At 58.6% G+C, this 17,750-nt stretch overlaps 1 protein-coding gene across 1 annotated transcript in view; it reads right to left on the bottom strand.

Moving 5' to 3' along the window:
* NUDCD3 (NudC domain containing 3) overlaps positions 1 to 16,926 on the bottom strand; it is a 32,463-nt gene extending 15,537 nt beyond the window's left edge. Inside the window, exons 1-2 of the mRNA XM_059831500.1 lie at positions 16,708 to 16,926; positions 13,717 to 14,024 (exon numbers count right to left, since the gene is read on the bottom strand). Of these exons, the coding sequence (XP_059687483.1) occupies positions 13,717 to 14,024; positions 16,708 to 16,905 (506 nt within the window). The 5' untranslated portion in view covers positions 16,906 to 16,926. The remainder of the gene's footprint in view (positions 1 to 13,716; positions 14,025 to 16,707) is intronic.
* Positions 16,927 to 17,750: the final 824 nt, after the last annotated feature.

Here is a 17,750-nt window from a genome sequence, read left to right as displayed (position 1 = left end):
TCCCTCAGCCGCTCCTCATCAGACTTGTGCTCCAGACCCCTCACCAGCTCCGTCGCCCTTCTCTGGACACGCTCCAGCACCTCAATGTCCTTCTTGTAGTGAGGGGCCCAATACTGAACACAGCATTCGAGGTGCGGCCTCACCAGCGCCGAGTACAGGGGCACGATCACCTCCCTACTCCCGCTGCCCACACCATTTCTGATACAGGCCAGGATGCCGTTGGCCTTCTTGGCCACCTGGGCACACTGCCGGCTCATATTCTGGCTGTCGACCAACACCCCCAGGTCCTTTTCTGCGGGGCAGCTTTCCAGCCACTCGTCCCCAAGCCTGGAGCGTTGCATGGGGTTGTTGTGACCCAAGTGCAGGACCCGGCACTTGGCCCTATTGAATCTCACACAACTGTCCTCAGCCCATCCATCCAGCCTGTCCAGATCCCTCTGCAGAGCCTTCCTACCCTCCAGCAGATCAACACTCCTGCCCAGCTTGGTGTCGTCTGCAAACTTGCTGAGGGAGCACTCAATCCCCTCATCTAGATCATTGATAAATATATTAAACGTATTAAACAAGACCAGGAATTGGGTTGCTTCCACAGGGAAACTGAGGCAGGACTTGCTCTGCAGTGACTGTTGAGCTTCTCTTTGCATGGCATTGCGACTGAACAAGCCAAAGCAGTCTTCCTCCCAGCCCCGACTGTCCCCCGTGGGACGGCTCTGTCCCGCTCCCTCCGTGCCGTAACTAGAGCAGTGCGCTGGGTGACAGAGAGACGTTTCACAGCCATCTCTGCCTCCACGCGCAGCTTTCCGGGATGAGATCTGTCCCCGCTACCGCGTCCTCACAGCCCTCCCGGGCTCGTCGGGTGACATATGCCCCAGCCAAACCATCCCCCTGCTCAGCTGGCTTCAGCGAGGAGAAGTTTCCCCTTGTGCCTAAACCTCCCTCCAGCCATGGCTACTCGTCCCAGGGGCACGGGGACCGGCGCCGTTGCTTCTCCACTCCTTTCCTCCCTAACAGCCAGCCCAAACCCCTCCAGCCCTTCCCGCAAGTCATCACTGCCGATATCTGCTCCAGCTCTGCTCCCGACGTTCAAAATCCTCAGACGTGAAACTAATGGGGTGACTTTGTGCCCCAGAACAGAATCACAGGAGGAACTCACGAAGGCCTCGGTAAATTCCCCTGCAAGTTTAACTGCCTGCTCTTGAGCAAATGAGGATTCGGAGTGACGAAGGCAGGCCTCAGCCTCGTTAGGCATCTCTGACAAATGGTGCCTACCATCTCCTGGAGCAACTCTTCCTTTCCTGGAGGTTTTCCAGCCAGATCCTTGCCTGGTCCAACTGTGCTTAGCACACGCCACCCTTCATGCCGGTGGCACTCAAGAAATTGGACCCAGCTCCTTGGCTGGGAGGCAGCTTCCCTCGCTGTCCACAGGAGACAGCCCCAGCTCACGGCGAGCTGAGCCGAGCTGTGTCACCACGCTGGAAGTGGCTCTCCCGGCCAAAGCCATCCCTCGTGTCGCTTCAACAGCACCACCGTGCAGTGGGCGAGAGAATTTCCTGTATGAACACCATCGCCAGGAGACATCCCCATTCCCAGACCCACCAGGCAAAGATGGAGGCTGGATCCAGAGTGCGGCGGGGGTTGGATGGCGATCCTCCCGGCAGCGTGGCGATAGCATAGTGGCTCCTGGTGTGATGGTCAGCTCACCAGGATGCCGAACCTCCCGGGCCAGGGCAGGTGGCGGCAGGGCTGAGGAGGAGGGTGAAAAAGCATCAGCTTTTAAAACCAAGGGTTTGGCACCGCGTGCACTTGGCTGCCGGGTGGTGGGAATGGTGTGGGTGGGTCTGTGTGTTCTGTCTTGTTCTATTTTTGCTTGCAATGTGTCATTTTGGGGGAGGTGAAACCTTTAACAATGCACCGTCAAGAAGCAGCCGATCTGTTTTCCACTCCTAGGAGCCGCACCGTGCTGTCACCGGTACCAGAGCCGTTCCCCTTGCGTGGGGTCAGCCTCCCTGATGGCAGCGAGAGGTGGCCGGGACCTGAGGAGAGGTGGCAGTGTCACCAGGAGGTGCCGCTCGAGTGAGGATGGTGGAGGCAGAGCTGGCCCCGGCGTGCCGGCTGGATGCCCGAGGGTCGAGCTGCACGCTGGGCCCCATATACAGATTTCTGGGAATTTCTTATTCCAGGATTTCCAGCTCCACGGGTTGGTGATGCATGATGAGCCGAGTGATGCGGAAATGGCAATGGAGCAATCCTCTCCTCTGTGGACACTCAGCTGAACGCATTTCCGTCCTCAGAGCGCAACAGCTCCAGCACCAGCTCTCTAAAAGCAGCGCCGGACACAAACCAAGAGCAGGAATCAAACGCCAAAGGTTTGATTTAAAGTTTTGTATGAGGAGAAGTAGACAGCTCACTAAGATCCTCTTTACTGAGGATTTTTGGTGCAAGAACGCAAAAGTTGAGGAGTAGATACAGCAGCACTGGAGCAGCCATCCATCAGCCCGATGCTGCAGGCTGAGGGGGGAGCAGAGGTGGGTGAGTGTCATGGGAAGGAGTTAACATGGGCCTAATCCCAATGGACTTCTTTTTCTCCACAAAAAGAAAAAAAGAAAAAAATCCCAAGGATTTTCAGAACTACTTAAGGAAACCAATCCTCTTAGCCTAGAGCATCTCAGCTTTCCAATCTAGGATCCCCGCCCTCTTGGGAAGCGGGACGATGCAAGTGTGGGATACCTGGGTTTTGCAGAGTCAGGCACGCCCTCCCGACGGCTCAGCATCCACCACTGCCAGCACCGGGGACCTGCCTCAGCTGGCGCTGGTTCTTCGTCTGAGCAGACCGCTGAGCTCAGGGTGGGGGTCTGCACCTTGCCGGCATCGCCGCTGCCGAGGGCTGGTACAGCAGATACCCTCCAGTCACTTGGCAGTCACAGAAAGCTTCCTCCGGGACCAGCACTGCTGTTTGCTCTTAGTCAAGGTGAATTATTTAGGCAGCTTTAAGGAAAATGTGTCAAGCCGGTTAAGCGATGCAGATGTGGAGGCGGGTAGAGAAGAGAAACAACCTCAACAGCTGCAGCTGGGCAAGCAGGACCAGCCAAGGCCGAAGAGGATGATGTGGAGAGAAAGCCAGGCTGGTGCTGCGAGACAAAGCTGCTCCTGAAGGCGGTATCTGTAACAGTCCTACTGCTCTGCCATCAAGAGCACATGCTATCAGGTCCCACAAGCACATCCCAATCACAAAAGCAAGCCTCTCCCCTCCGTGAGAGCACAGAATCACTAAGGTTGGGAAAGACCTGTAAGATCATCAAGTCCAACCATCAACTAACACCACCATGCCCATTAAACCATGTCCCACAATGCCTCGTCCACATGTTCCTTGAACACCTCCTAATCTTCCTCTGTTTAGAGTGGGGAAAACAGAGGGGAACGGTGTTGTACAGAGTCACCCTGCCAGCAAACTGCACAGAAAAAACACCCCAGCTCTGTATTTTAACCACTGCCAGAGGCCACGTGCTATGCACGAAACCTTCTTCAAGCTCGAGAGATGCCAAGAATGGAAGGATCTCATTAAGTAATAATGAAGTTCTGAGCAAGTAGGAAAAGAGAAAATCAGGCACAACGCATCCACGTGCCTAACCCAAATAAGCATGCAGTGAGCGGGGCCTTCCAGGGAGATGCATTGCATGCCGTCAATCCAGCCAGCATTTATTGCAACGATCAGATGTTTGGATCAAGGCTGTTGCTCCGTGACAGCAGCCTAGAGCGAGTGGCGTCCATCAACATAATTAATCCCGCATCCCTGGCGCTGTGATGACTCAAGGAGGCACCGGTAAATTCAGGAAGAGAAGCTGCTGCTGACACGGAAGCTCCTCGGGCAAGCTGCCGTGCCGCAAGACACGCAGCACCGCAGCAGGGCTGTACCTGAGGGCTTTCCCTGCCCCGCCACTCGGTTGGAAACGCCTGCCCTGGAGCGGGTTTCTCTGAGCCAGATGCCTCCACCACAGCTCCTTGTGCCAGCGCTGGCAGGACCCAAGACGAGGTGGAAGAAGGGCCCTACCTCCTGTACGCCGCAGCCCCGCCGTCTCTGCCTCGACCAAGGTGGCAGCATTCAGATCTTCCTGTGGCTCACAGCCGGCATTGCTTGGCTCAAAGCATCTTGTTGGGCTTCCCAGCAAGCGGAGAGGACAATGTAGAGGAGGACGAGAGGAATGTTTGCAGGCTGTCCCCCCAAAACCGCTGCAATATGCTCAGCTCTGCTGCTGCAGGCAGCACAGGGCTGCTGGGAACCAGCGCCATGTCAGCAGCCACTGTCCTCCTGCCCTGGAGCCAGCCGGGTCACCCACCCAGGCTCCTGCTCCCCTCAGACCTCTGGCAGCCTCCAGGCCTTCACACAGTCATAAATCCCCTCTCCTTCCTGGGGAAGCACCCTGGACCACACCTGCACCCAGCCTTCCCAGCACTAACAGGGAGACACGCAGCCCACTGGGGTGGAAATCGTGGTGGAAGAAGCGGGACGAGGGCCAGTCGAGCTGGGCAGGCAGCAGGCGGATGGCAGGGCCCTCTCCGCATTGCTACGTAAAGGCCACGTTTGCCTGACGGCACCAACACGCACACTGGAATACAGATTTCACGGGCTCCTGGCTCCCAGCCCCCTGCTTACCCGCATGACCAGATGAAAACTCAAAGCCACCTCGAGCCACGGGAAGGTCTGTGCACCCTGTAGAGCTTCCGTCAAGCCCCAGCTCAAGCTGGACTACAGCCAGAGGGGAAAAAGCCACAGCTTTGAAGATGAATTTGAAGAGGGTCAAATGTGCCCTCTGCTCCTCGGGGTCCCAACGCAGGTGCTGGAGCAGCCGAGCAACAGGTAGAGAAGCCAAAAGTTTAACCTCTTCGGAAAGCTGCATTTCCAAAGCTGCAGGGATTGCGTGCGTAGAAAATACCAGGCTTGTGCTCCTTCTGCAAGCAAGCTGCGAAGGAGCCTCCCCCCCACCTCCAGATTTAACATCTTTTGGCATCAAAACATCAGGACCGCTGCACTTCGTCTCTCTTGGTTTTGCCTGAGAAGCGCCAAGGCAGGAGGAATGCTTACTGCGGGCTCTCGGCACCTTCGCTGAGGTCCTGGAGGCACCCAGTGTTTCATAAAGGCTCCCTTTGTACAGAACACTTCAGTTAATTAGGTCTCCGGCAAAGCGTTAAGCAAGCTGAATATCAAACCCTTCCCTCTTACAGCTCAATTCACACCCGCAGTCAACAAGCCTCAGGATCCACTCTGATCCACTCTGCCGCTCTCCGGCTGTCAGTGAGCTCCAGCCCTGAGTGCAGCAGTGGCCCGGGGGAGTCCCGGGGCCCTCCAGACCCTCAGGGTTTCTACCAGCCTGGGTGTATTTGGGTTGCTGGGGGAGAACACCCCAAATGCAGTTTTGGAAGGTCTCCTTCACCCCCAAAGCAGACAGAAGTTCATCAGCGGTTCCCCAAAGGCTTGCTGCCCCAGCCTCGGGGCTCCCGAGCACACACCTCCAAGGCTGCAGTGCGCAGCCGTGGTGGTCCTGCCCTCAAAAAAAAGACTAAAGAATGGAAGCCAATGCCTTTCCCTTCACCCCCAAAACTGAGGCATGCCCTGGCCAGGCCGTGCAGCCTGGGCTCCAGCCTGTGGTGCCCACCGTTAGCTCTACAGGAAGGTCTCCTTGCCTTCAGAAAGTCTCAGCGCTCCGACTCCTCACCAGGGTGGGACCAACCACCAAAAATAGAGCACATCAAGACATGTTCCCCCTGTATCACACTGTGTCATCAAGCCCGGATGATGCTGCGGGGAGAGGGGGCCAAGGCTCCCCTGTACACGGTACCACCCTCACGAGATGATGCCTTTACTGCCCGACCCAGCAGCCAAACAGCAAATCCACCTAACCCACAGCAGCCGGAGTCCCACCAGTCCCACCACACAGGACCAAGACGCTCTGCCCCTCTCCCTGCCAGGGCTGCCAGGTGAGGGGCTTGCTCTCTTCCAAGCTCGCACTCCAGAGGAGCTTTTAGCCTTCCCTTTCGGTTTCTGAGTTATTTATGGAGCCATTCGACAGAGCCAACTCACTGACATTAGGCGAGTTTAAATGCCACCGCCAGCTCTCAGGAGAGCTTCGGAGCGTCGTCACCAGAGGGCTAGATTTCACTACTGCTGGGATATTTAGGTCAAGGACAGCAGGACACACTACTGTTCGGAAAAGTCCCCTGGGATCTTTATTGTTTGCACAGAGCTTATACAACCTTGGATTTCAGAGGTCTCCTCCGAGAGACCTACACGCAGCCAAACCAGGCTGGATTCAATTATAGCTCCCCTGGAAAAACGGGATAAGGCCAAAGAAATCCAAGAGGATTGAACTGTGGGAGCACAGGACAAGGTAGCCTCTCAGACCCCCACAACACTGACATGACCGGGCCCAACACCTGATGGCACAATGGGGCCATGCCAGACCCGTGCGCTCGTGGTAGTTTTCCACATTACACCACTTCTTTTGGTGAACAACGCGATATTAAAACAAGCAAACAGATATTGCTTTTTTAAATAAGAATCAGGCACACGCTGTCCCTCGGCCTCCAGCCCTGGGATTTTCTGCTTGTTAAGAGAAAAATTTATAGGTTTTAATTTAGTTATTTTTGGTCCCTAGACCTAATTTTGGAGCTCAGTACCTTGGTAGGGCAACCAAAGCCCTAAGCGATTCAGTGCACGACAGGGGAACTGGCACTCCGCTGCTGATCTCAGCAACCCAACCAGAGGAGTCCGATTCCCGGTGAAAGCGCTGGAAAATTGGGCCCCAACTGATTTCTCAGCAGCTGCAAAAGGCTCATTGCAGTCGAGGGCTGCACCAGACAGAGGGCTGGGGGGATCTCATCCTCGGCTCAAGCATTTCAGCCCTTTGAAAAGATGCTTCCTGAGCAGTTGAGTTTCCACTGCTGTGGGAGAAGGCTTACGTATTAAAATAATTCTCCCAGCAGGAAGCCATGGCCTCTCTCCGTTGCAAGAAGAACGACTCAGCTTGGCAGGGAGGACTTAACTTAGAAGTTTCCCCGCTTCCCCCAGTATAACCTGGACACATCCCTCCTAGAAACTAAATGCAACAGCACCGCAAGTCCAGCGCTGCAGCTCCTGCGAGCCAAAGAGCCTTTGTGTTACACGACGAGCCGAGGACGCACTGCCTTTCCTCTCCTGGGTGCGTCCGAGGAGGGAGGTCTGGCCAACACGGGGCTTTTGAGCAGCAAGACTTTCGTGAAGCTCATGTTCCCGGCCAGCATGGGCTGCAGCTCGCACCTCAAAAGCTTGTGGCCAGCGTTGGGGAACACTGGGAGGACAGGAAAAGGGTTTGAGTGATGGCCTTTCACTGGGGGAAGACTATGTGGCTGGAAGAAGGTTTCTTGGCCTCATTGGGACAGCGGGACAGCCCAGGAGCAAAGAAACAGGGTAGGAAGTGGAGAACCCTGATGTGTTCACGTACGTGCAGAGCACAGGGACAGTCCTCGCTGCCCCAGCATCGGCAAGGAACAACGGAGGATTGTGCAGGACCAGGAGGAGCACGAGGACGCTTAAGTGAGAAACAACTGAGCAAATGAGGACTCTTCAGCCTAAAAAGCAGGCTGAAGGGGGAACAGAACATGATGGGAAAACCCCACACAGGGTGGAGAAGGGAAATAGGGAAGCGCTTGCTGCCTCTCCACCTGCACGGAGGGGTTCAAAAGCTGCACATGGCAGTGCTGGACAGTGGTGGACCTGCTGCAGGACACTGCTGCGGACACCCCAGGCATGCGAGGGCTGAAATTCAGAGGCAAAAGGAAAAAAAAGAAATCCACTGAGAGACACGAAAGACCAAGCGCTCGCTCTGGCTCAAAAGCCACTGAGCTGCAATTTGCTGGTGGCAAGGGGAAAACACAGAGGAAGTATCACCGCACGCTCGTTCTGTTCTTCTCCTCTTCCTCAAGCGTCTGCCGCTGTTGGAGACAGGATATGGGGCCAGATGGAGCTCGGCTGTACCAGGTCAGGCCGTTCTCCGGAGGTCTGTCTGGCTCCTGCTTGTGACGGGCCTCGGCTGCGCCGGGGGAATTCCCCGCACGCAGCCCCGGGTGCCATGCGGCACCTCTGCGCAGCTCATGCGTGCGAGAGGAATTGGAACCAGGACAGACTCTCCCTTAAATATGGATCAGGATCAGCTCCGTCTTTCTGGGTCAGGCTGGAAGAACAGCATGGACTCTGCGGTGAGCTCACTGGGAAAGCTCACAGGGACATTGGGGAAGGAAACCAGTTTAAGTGGCTTCTGGTCTGGACGGTCCCAGACAGAGCCTGCTGAACAAGAGTATCCACAGGCTCCCCTCCCTTCCCCTGCCTGTTCTCCTGGAAAAGGCTTGAGAGGAGAAAGCTCGGGATAACACCACCTCCAAGTCAAACAATACTGTCCTCAAAGCCAGCACTGTGCAGCGATACCTCCTCTCCACAGCCCTGCTCCTCCACTGAGGGTGACCAGCAGTGAAATTCCCTCCCTGGCACCCCGAGGAGAATGAAGCCAGAAAGCCCATCCTGCAAGGACCTCACAACGAAAAAAAAAAAATCCATCTGGCTTCCGGCAAAGCCAAACCGTTGCTAAGTCGAATTAGATTCACACAGGAGCCTCATGGAAATTTCCCAGAGCGCTGCTGTGTCATCTCGGGGATGCTCCCCAGCGTGCCCTGCAAAGGGTTAACCCCAGGGGCTCTGGAAGCGGCAGCTCTCGGGAGGGAGAGGAGAGAGCTGGAGTGTCACAGAAGTCAGCTCACCAGATTAACACATTTCAGTTCAATTTTGTTCTGCCTCTCGCTAGGGACAGCGAGTCGGAAAGTACACAAGTGATTTTTGTAGGTCACTGCTGAGCCCCACCACCCACTTACGGGGACGGCAGAGCTCACCTGGACAGGGTGGTCAGGGTGGCCTGGGCTCTGCTGGCCTGCGAGGGCCAGGACAGGCACAGGCGACGCTGCTGCCCGTTTGTCCCCTTCCCTGGCACAACTGCACTGCACGCACAGGGCGGGGGCAGTTTCCTCCCTAGGTCACACACGGCAAAAGACTGGCAGGGTCTCTGTCAAGGCCCGACCAAGGTAGTGGTGGAGCTGCAAACAGACCCCTTCTCACCACAGTCCCCTCCTACAGCCTCTTCTTCCCTCCCCATGCTGAAGGAGATGAACAGTCGAGCCATGGAGGCCCCAGGGTTTTGTCCTCAGCACCACAAGTCACCATGCCAGATCCCCCGGCAGCAGCTGAAAACCTTCCCTCTGCACGTCCTCCTTGGCCCGCCCGACACTCACCACTGCTCCGTGTCCCGCTGGTCCCATTTCAAGCCCTGGGTGCACCGTGCACAGCAAGGCAACCTGACCCAGGGTGTATGGGTGCCACAGCTCCATGCCAGCCTGCTCCGACCCGAGACCTACACAGGCAGGGGAGCAGAGGGACCAGCAGCTCCCCCAGCTCCCTGAGGGGAGGCAGAAGCCAGGCTGGAGTCACCTGGGGGGACTCCATCTTTTGAGGGAACCCTTCAACATCTGTCCACCCCTAAAGATCCTTCTCTGGGGGACCTCCCTGGCCTGAAAAACTGCTCCTTCTAGCAGGTTGTTATCCCAAGATCCAAGACAGTCTCTAACAGAGCACCCCAAAGAGCCCAGTCCTGAGCACGCCTGGCCGGAGCACCCGAGAGAGACACAAAAGCTGGATGGAGAAATATATGAAGGTGAGACATTCACCATCATGCACAGGCTTCCAGAGCTGCCGCTCCTAACCTCCTGCCACCACCTCTTGCCCGCACATGCCGTAACCCCCGGGATGGGGCTCACGGGACAGGGGGATAAGAGCTTTCCCCTCCATTCACACTCAGAGAAAGAAGGGAGCAGAGGGGAGCCAGGAACAAGAGTTGGAAAGCACAAGCCGAGCGCCCAGGCCGGGCTGCGCAGTGCCACACGTGGGCTGCCGGGCTCTATTTTAAATGCGGTGTGGCAGATATATGCAGGATGAAATCCAAGCTGGGGGAAGGGGAGGGTGCAGGGCGGCGGAGGTGTTCAAAATTAGGAGCTGAGCTCAGGCGAGGATGGCTTCTGGGAGCAGATGGGGGAAGAGCCGGGGCCTGCATGAGATGTGCAGCTGCAACGCCGGCCCCAGCCGTGCGCTCCCAGGATGAACAGCCCCGTGGTGGGGGGTGCAAGGGGGACACGCTCCCCTTTGCCCCCCGGTGAGGTGGGGAGAGCACAAGAGCCGGGGAAGGATGGCAGACGCTCATGGCAGCTGCAAGCCAGGATGAGGAGCTGGCTTCTTTAGCGACACAAAGGAGACCTCTGGTCCCCCTCAGCACAGCTCCTGGCACACAGGTCACCCCAAAGACACCCCAGTCCTCAGCTTGTTTACGGGCCAGCCTTCCTAGTGAAGACGAACTGCATCACCTGCCTTTCACAGGCAGGGAAGGCGAGGGATGCAGGGATACCTGGCCGAGCCCCTGGCAGGGCGAGGAACTGAGCCCTGCCACCCTCCTTGCCTGCAGGCAATCCTCCACACCTGCAAAGCCAGCTTGATTCTGCTCTCCCCTTCGGATCAACCCCAAAAAAGCTGCTACCATCTCGCTGTGCTTCGCAAGATGCTCATGAACAGCACCCAGGCGCACAGCGAGACTCTGATGGGAGCTGGCAGATCTGGGATGGTACCTGCCCTACATTTACGGAGCAGTCAGGTTGACAGAATGAGCAAGTTTTTAATATAGATTTTGGTGGCAGCGGTTTTCTTCACCAACGGCTGGGGGGGAGGAAGGGAGATGGAAAATATTTTCATTTAAGCTCTTTTCTGCATTCTTGCTGCCAGAGTTGCGCATTATTCATGTGCCCCTCGTAACCAGGCTGGTGGCTCTGGGTTTTGCTCAGAAGGGGCTGCGCAGAATTAAGCAGCCAGTTAAATTATTAATAGTCTGTCAGGGGGTGCCCAGGACACCAGCTCCTGGACCCACTGCCTTTCGGGGGGCTCCAGTGCCCCCCAGAGGCACAAAAACCAACTACAGCCGTTTGACAAACCTGTTGGCTGCTCTGCCCTACTTAGAGCCCGCAGACACCCTGTTCTTCTGGCCTGGAAAGGACCGGGCTGTGAAGCTTCGCTGGACGGGTCCTCCTGCGCCAGGTCTCCCCCATCACGCACCCAAACTGGGCAGGCGGCAAGGGGGCTGCGAGCATTCTACCCCACCAGCATGTTTGGGATAGCCGGAGCAGGCGCAGGCAGGAAGAGGAAAGGGAGAAAAGCCCGTTGGGCAGGGCAGAAGCTGCAGGGGCACCTGTGTTCATTCAGCTGAAGGCACCTTCTTTTCATGGCTAGACCGGTGGAGAGCTGCCACACAGGGCTTTGAGTTTGATGCCACGTCTGCAGGCTGCAAAACAGCATCCGAGTGTCTGAAGTCTGTCAGGGGCCACTCTCCGGCTGTGCTAGGACAGACGCTTGAAGGGTGGAGAATGCAAGGGCTGGGCTTTACACCCAGCCGAGCACATGAGACCCGCTCTCCCCACCCGCAGCAGAAACTGTCCCCATCAGACACGTCCTGCCCCCGCACCAGCCCTCAGCTTCCTTCCTAATCCCTCCAGTTTCCTTCCCGCAGCCTTGACATCTGTTTTCAGGCAGCTAAATACCACTCGCAACAGCTGCTGCCCCCACAGCAAAAGGCCAGAGTCAAAATCTCATGCGGCAGAACGCAACAAACATGAACTGCAAGGGGGCACAAGCAGACGGTGCTTACGCCAGCCCCAGCTCCTTCCCGCTTGCGGCCTTGCATCTCTCCCTCTCCTTTCAGTTCAGGATAAAGCCGGGCTGGAAACACACAGGTCAGCGCCTCGGCCGTGCAGCCCGGCTGCAGAGATCTGCCAGCTCTAACAGGGCTTTTTTTGGCTCATTAATTTTGTGCTGGGAGAGGTGTCAGACTGACAGCCCCAGGGACAATCTTTCTTTCTCAGGACAGCTCCAGCACAGGCAGCAGAACGTGGCTTTTCAGGTGATTTCATTTTTGGCTTCTGGCTTATTTTTATCCTGTGGGATGTGTGTCAGACCAGTCGAGTTAAGCATGTGTCCTTCTCCTCCTCCCCATTGGATCAAGTTACTTGGCAGGCTCTTCGCCCGGGAGCAGACAGCACCCTTCCCCTTCCATCCAAGGGCCGCCACATTCAGGCCCTCCTCTCTACCGCTGCCTGGAGCCAAGGCCGGAGACTCTGACTCCGCCACAGTCCTGCAACTTATCGTTCCACCACCCCTAAGATTTTGGTCCTCAGACCATCCCTTCCACACACCAAGGGCCGACAGCCTCCAAAGTCTGGGCTCCGAAGCCTCTCTGCCCCTCGGAGGCAACAGCCATCCCAGTCCTTCCAGGACCTGGGGCTCTCCCAGCAAAGCCCGCTTCCCTCCAGTGGCTTGCTCTCACTATCAAAGTGTCTAAAACTGGTCCGGAGGACAAGGCTCACCAGCCCAAGCTGTCCTCCTCACCACGCACCAGTGGGACAGTGGGGACAGACTGCAGCAAAGCCCCACATGCGACCAGGAAAGCAGCGGTGAGCGGGAGGGGGGCGGTGCGGCCATGGCGTGGGGCTCTGACCACGAGAGAAGGGAAGGAGAAGGGAAGGAAGGAGAAGACAGCAGTCTGCCACGGCCTGCTTGCGACGTCCCTCCCCGAGGTGAGGCAAAGCACTGACTCGGGCAGCGAGGAGACACAGGAGCTTGAAACTCAACGGCGTGTGAGGCCCCGAGCGTGGGCTGGGCAGCTTTGCCTCAGCTCGGGGTCAAGGTGACGCCCAGGGAAGGATGAGCGGAACCTGCACAGGACCCCGCGCTCAGGTAAGCAGTTCATAAAGGCCGTGCTGGCCTGCTGGAGCTCACCTCCAGCTGCTCAGCAGACAGAACCGAACTGGAAGAGTCACAGACACCCTGGCAGGACTTTGAAACAAGGACATTTTGTAAAAACCAAGGCTGCTTAGCCCTGCTTGAAAGCGATCGAGTCTGGTGAAAGAACACAGCTAAAGAAAAAACTCTCTGCAGCACTTGATTGATCTTCAAAGTTGGCCCTGCTCTGGGCAAAGGGTTGGGCCAGAGACCTCTGGAGGTCTCCAAACCCATTTTTTACCATGCCTGTTTGATGCTGCAGCTGGCCTCACTGCCTGCCACGCAGCCAGGCCTGCCCGCACCGACTCGCAGGTATTGCAGGTATCTGTGCAAGCTCCTAGCCGGCTGCCGGGATGTCTCACAGCACACCAGGGGACTCCAACACTGAATTTCCGCGAGACAAGGGTTACAGGATGGTGCCTGGGTTTCCCAAAGCCGCGACAGTCAGACAGGACCATCAGTCCAGCTGTGCTATGGCGAGCGCCAGAAAAGGAATACCGCTCAACGCAGCCAGCTCAAGGAGAAGCCGCAGGGATCGGCCCGGGGGGGCGGTGTATGGGGACGTGCCACCTTCCCTGCTCAGAACAGAGCGGGAGACACCAAACCACCCATAGGAGAACAAACCCTTGCCCTCCTGGGGGGAATTATACATCATCTCCGGCCACAGAAGCCTGCAAGGGAAATCCTCACAGCCTCCCGAAGGGCCAAATGCCCGCAGAGGAGTGCCACCCCGCCCAGAAAAGGGCTGTACAGCAGGACAGTGAATACCACCTTGGTGTTTTTGCCTCCCCCCTGCCAGGAGCACGAAGAAAGTAAGACACCCTTACGTGGGCAGTTCTGCTGGCTGGGGCTCTGCCGGGGCAGCGGCCCCCGAGAGCTCCGCCGACACAGGACTGGGGGCTGCGTCCTGGGCTATGGCTGACTCCTGCGTCCCCGCAGCTCCCTCAGCATCTGGCGCTGGGACGTGCTCTGCTGTTGTCTCTACCTCAACCTCCTGAGCTGCAGGGGACAGTTTCACCCTCTCGGCGGCTGCAGCAGCCTCCTCCTCCTCCTCCTTCTTCCTTAGCTTCGCCTCCAGCTCTCGGCGCCTCTTCTCGTCATCCTGCCGGGCCATCCGCTCAAAGACTTTGAATGCCTGAAAGATAAAAAGAAAACTGAGCAGGTAGTCAAGCTGCGAAGCTCTGCCTGAGAAGCTGGGGGAGAAGGAGAGGAGAAGCATCGCACGATTGGGGCACTTATTACTGCCCCTCCCTCTCTGGACACAACACACACCCCCACTCCCAACACCAAATTGCTTCAATCGCCAACAAAACCAGCCAGCAACTATTTCAAAACTCACACGGCCACGTTAAACCTCAGGAGAAAGCCAGAGTTCCTGGGAGCCACTTTGAAATTGTTGAAATCCCTCCGCCGCTGGGAAAAGGGCTGGTTACTCCAGGGAAAAGCAATGAGCTCCGACTCCTGGCTGGGAAGGGGGCTCTGAGGGAGCCATCGCTCCTCCAGCCTCCCCTCACCCTGCGTTCCAGCGTCCACTGAGGGGCCGTTTGCAAGCCTGAAGCTCAGACCAAACCTCTGAGGCGCAAACAGGATGAGCTGCGCCAGGAGAAGCTGGGGAACAGTTTACCTGGTGCTAGCTGAGCCTGAACAGACTCAGAGCTCTCTTAGCTGGCACAGGAGAAGGAGCAGAGTGACCTCATGTGGGGTTTTGAGCCACAACTGACTGGTTCAAGCTAAAAAAAATGCACGTGCTGAGAGAAAAGCCATCCCTCCCCACCCCCAGAGGTGCGGCAGGTAGAAAGGTTGCTGCCCAAGCCAGCGGCAGCAGGAGAAGATGTAATCCCACCCTGCAGTTTGCTTCAAGATCTGCCTGTCTAGCGCAGGCTGGAGGTTAAAAGTTAAACCACAACTGTGGGGCGCTGCTGAGGGAGGCACAGCCATACGGGACCTGCGCCTGCTCCTTGAAGGAGCTGAAACTTCTCCCACCCAAGTGCCAGGCCATTTGTCACTGTAAACATGGGCTGGAAAGCAAGCGAGCCTCAAACACAGCCCTCCCTCACTTCCCGGGAATACTTCAGAGCCAGCTACAGTGCCTCCAGTGGGAGACTAACCCTAAGCCACACACCGGCCCGCGGTGCCACTCAATCAAGTCTTCCTCTGGGCACAGGACATGTAAGGCAAAGGGACGCAGCGCCGGGAGGGCTCCCGCCAGTGCAGCTGCAGCAAGACAGGAGCAGCTTTATCATGGTGTATGCTCGTGCCCCTCACCCCGGGCTTCCTCCCCACGCGGGGACCAGCCCGTGGGATGAGGATGAGGGAGAGGCAAGTGCCGGGCATCATCCCCACTCTTTACAATCATCCTCTCTTTCTTTACAATCGCTTTTACTCCATGCGAAGCCACAGTGCCCATCTCCGGCTCCTTTTCCCCAACCAAAGACCGAGCTCAAGCCAGCCCCACGCGGATCGATGCCTTGAAACCATGTCCTTCCCCTGGGCTACAGCCAAGCCAGGAGCGGGGATGAGTCCCTTCCAAACTGCCCCCCACACTCTGCGTCCCTGTGGCTGCAGCTGCGAGGCCTCCTGGGCAACACCTTTCCAGGGAATGAACGCTGCGGCCACAGTGCTGCACCTCGCTCCTTGTGCCCAGGCCCAAAACAGTCCCCGGAGGGGCACACGAGACGGGTCTCCTGCTGTCGCTTCCCTGCTGCCGAGCGGTTTGGGCTCCGTGCTCTCCCCTCTGCAGCCTGAGACCTCCCTGGGCTCCCTGCTCAGCCCAGTGTGCTCCCCCGGTGGGGGCTAACCCTGGGAGACAGCGGCCGGAGGGTGACAAACACACCCTTGTGCCATGGACCACTGCAGGGAGAGGAGCAGGGATCTCCCGTCAGGCTGCCTGTGTCACGCCCCGGCCTGCCAGGCCTGGGATGGGAAACTCACCCAGCCCGGGCAGATAAACACCCTAAATCCAGCCTTACTCCTATTTTTATGAGCTCGTTTCCTCCCTGCTAATAAAGATTAATAATAACTGAGAACAGCCATGAGTCAGAGACCTCCAGCGCTGCCCCAGCACCCAGCCCAGCCGCAAAACCAGCCGGTCAGGGCTTTTGCCATCTCTCACCCATGACCGAGGCGAGCCTGGGGCTGGCTGTGAGCGCCTGTTGAGCAGAGCCCAAACCAGCTCCCTGCACAACTCCCAGGGCCCCTGCCCGCTCTCCAGGCTCCCTGCTCCCACAGGTCATGGTGGCAGTTCCCCATGAGCCCCACCACGAGCCTGGCCTGTCCCCTGCGCTGCTGGCAGCTGTCCCCAGCCAGGGTCAAGTTCCAAGAGGGTTATCGCACCCCTCTTTCCATGAGGGTCTCGGAGTCCCCGCCTGCCGCCAAGGCTCCTCGTCCTTTTACAAGGGTGATACTTCCCATCCATGGCAGCATCCGACCCCGCCACCCGACCTGCCAGGACACCTCTCCCGCCTCCTCCTCCACCTCCCCGGGCAGGGTCGGTTACCCGGGGGCTGCTGTGCTGCCCGGCCCCCGTTCCCGCTCTCCCCCCACCCTGCCCAGATCTCCAGCACAGCCATCACAGAGCAGACCCGGCCGTCCCTCTGGCAGACACCCACCCAGCCCCGGGAAACACGGCCCGCTCGGCTCGGAAGAGACAAACACGGCTAGTGAGGCCCAGCGACGGGGACAACACCGGCCACCGGGGCCTCCCCCACGACAACCAGCACGGCCGGGCCTCGTCACCACCACCGCCCGCCGAGGACCACCGGCCCCGGGAGGCCCTCAAGGCCGGGAGGGTGCAGCAGGCCCGGGCGCCCCGCCGGTACCTGGAGGGCCATGGCCTGTGCCGCGCCGGGAGGGAAGCCCAGGCGGTCCCCGGGCCGCAGGAGGAGGCGGTAGAAGTCGGTCTTTCGGTAGAGAAAGCCGAAGAGGACACGCAGGAACTCCTCCACGTTCCCAACGTGCTGTAGGATCCCCAGCAGCGCCTGGTCGTACATATCGGTGAGCGCGGCCGCGGCCTCCATAGCAGCTCCGGGCCCGCTGTCACGGCAACCGCGCCCGGCCCCGCTTCCGGTCCGCCCCGCGCCGGCCCCCGCACTTCCGGTCCCGGCTCCCCCCGCGCCTCGGCCCGCCCGGAACCCGCCCCGCGCCGCGACGTTCCGGCCACCCCGGCGGCCCCCCCCCCCCCAACACTGTGGTTCCGGGGGTCCCCCAGGCCCCCAAAAGTGGCAATGGGACCCCCAGACCCCACATGGCACCAGTGGGGACCCCCCCACCCCGCTTAAATGCCCGGAGGACTCCGCAGGCCCCCAAGAGTGCCAGTGGGACCCCCAGACCCCCAAATGGCACCAGTGGGGACCCCCCCACCCCACTTAAATACCCAGAGGACTCCGCAGGCCCCCAAAAGTGGCAATGGGACCCCCAGACCCCCAAATGGCACCAGTGGGGACCCCCCCACCCCGCTTAAATACCCAGAGGACTCCGCAGGCCCCCAAGGGTGCCAGTGGGACCCCCAGACCCCCAAATGGCACCAGTGGGGACCCCCCCCACCCCACTTAAATACCCAGAGGACTCCGCAGGCCCCCAAGGGTGCCAGTGGGACCCCCAGACCCCCAAATGCCACCAGTGGGGACCCCCCCACCCCGCTTAAATACCCAGAGGACTCCACAGGCCCCCAAGGGTGCCAGTGGGACCCCCAGACCCCCAAATGGCACCAGTGGGGACCCCCCCACCCCGCTTAAATACCCAGAGGACTCCGCAGGCCCCCAAGAGTGCCAGTGGGACCCCCAGACCCCCAAATGGCACCAGTGGGGACCCCCCCACCCCGCTTAAATACCCGGAGGACTCCGCAGGCCCCCAAGAGTGCCAG

Source organism: Gavia stellata, chromosome 31 (genome assembly GCF_030936135.1).
Source record: "Gavia stellata isolate bGavSte3 chromosome 31, bGavSte3.hap2, whole genome shotgun sequence".
In the NCBI taxonomy this organism is placed as follows: domain Eukaryota; kingdom Metazoa; phylum Chordata; class Aves; order Gaviiformes; family Gaviidae; genus Gavia; species Gavia stellata.
Note: the sequence above shows the minus strand (reverse complement) of the source record. Positions and strands in the feature narration are given on the sequence as shown.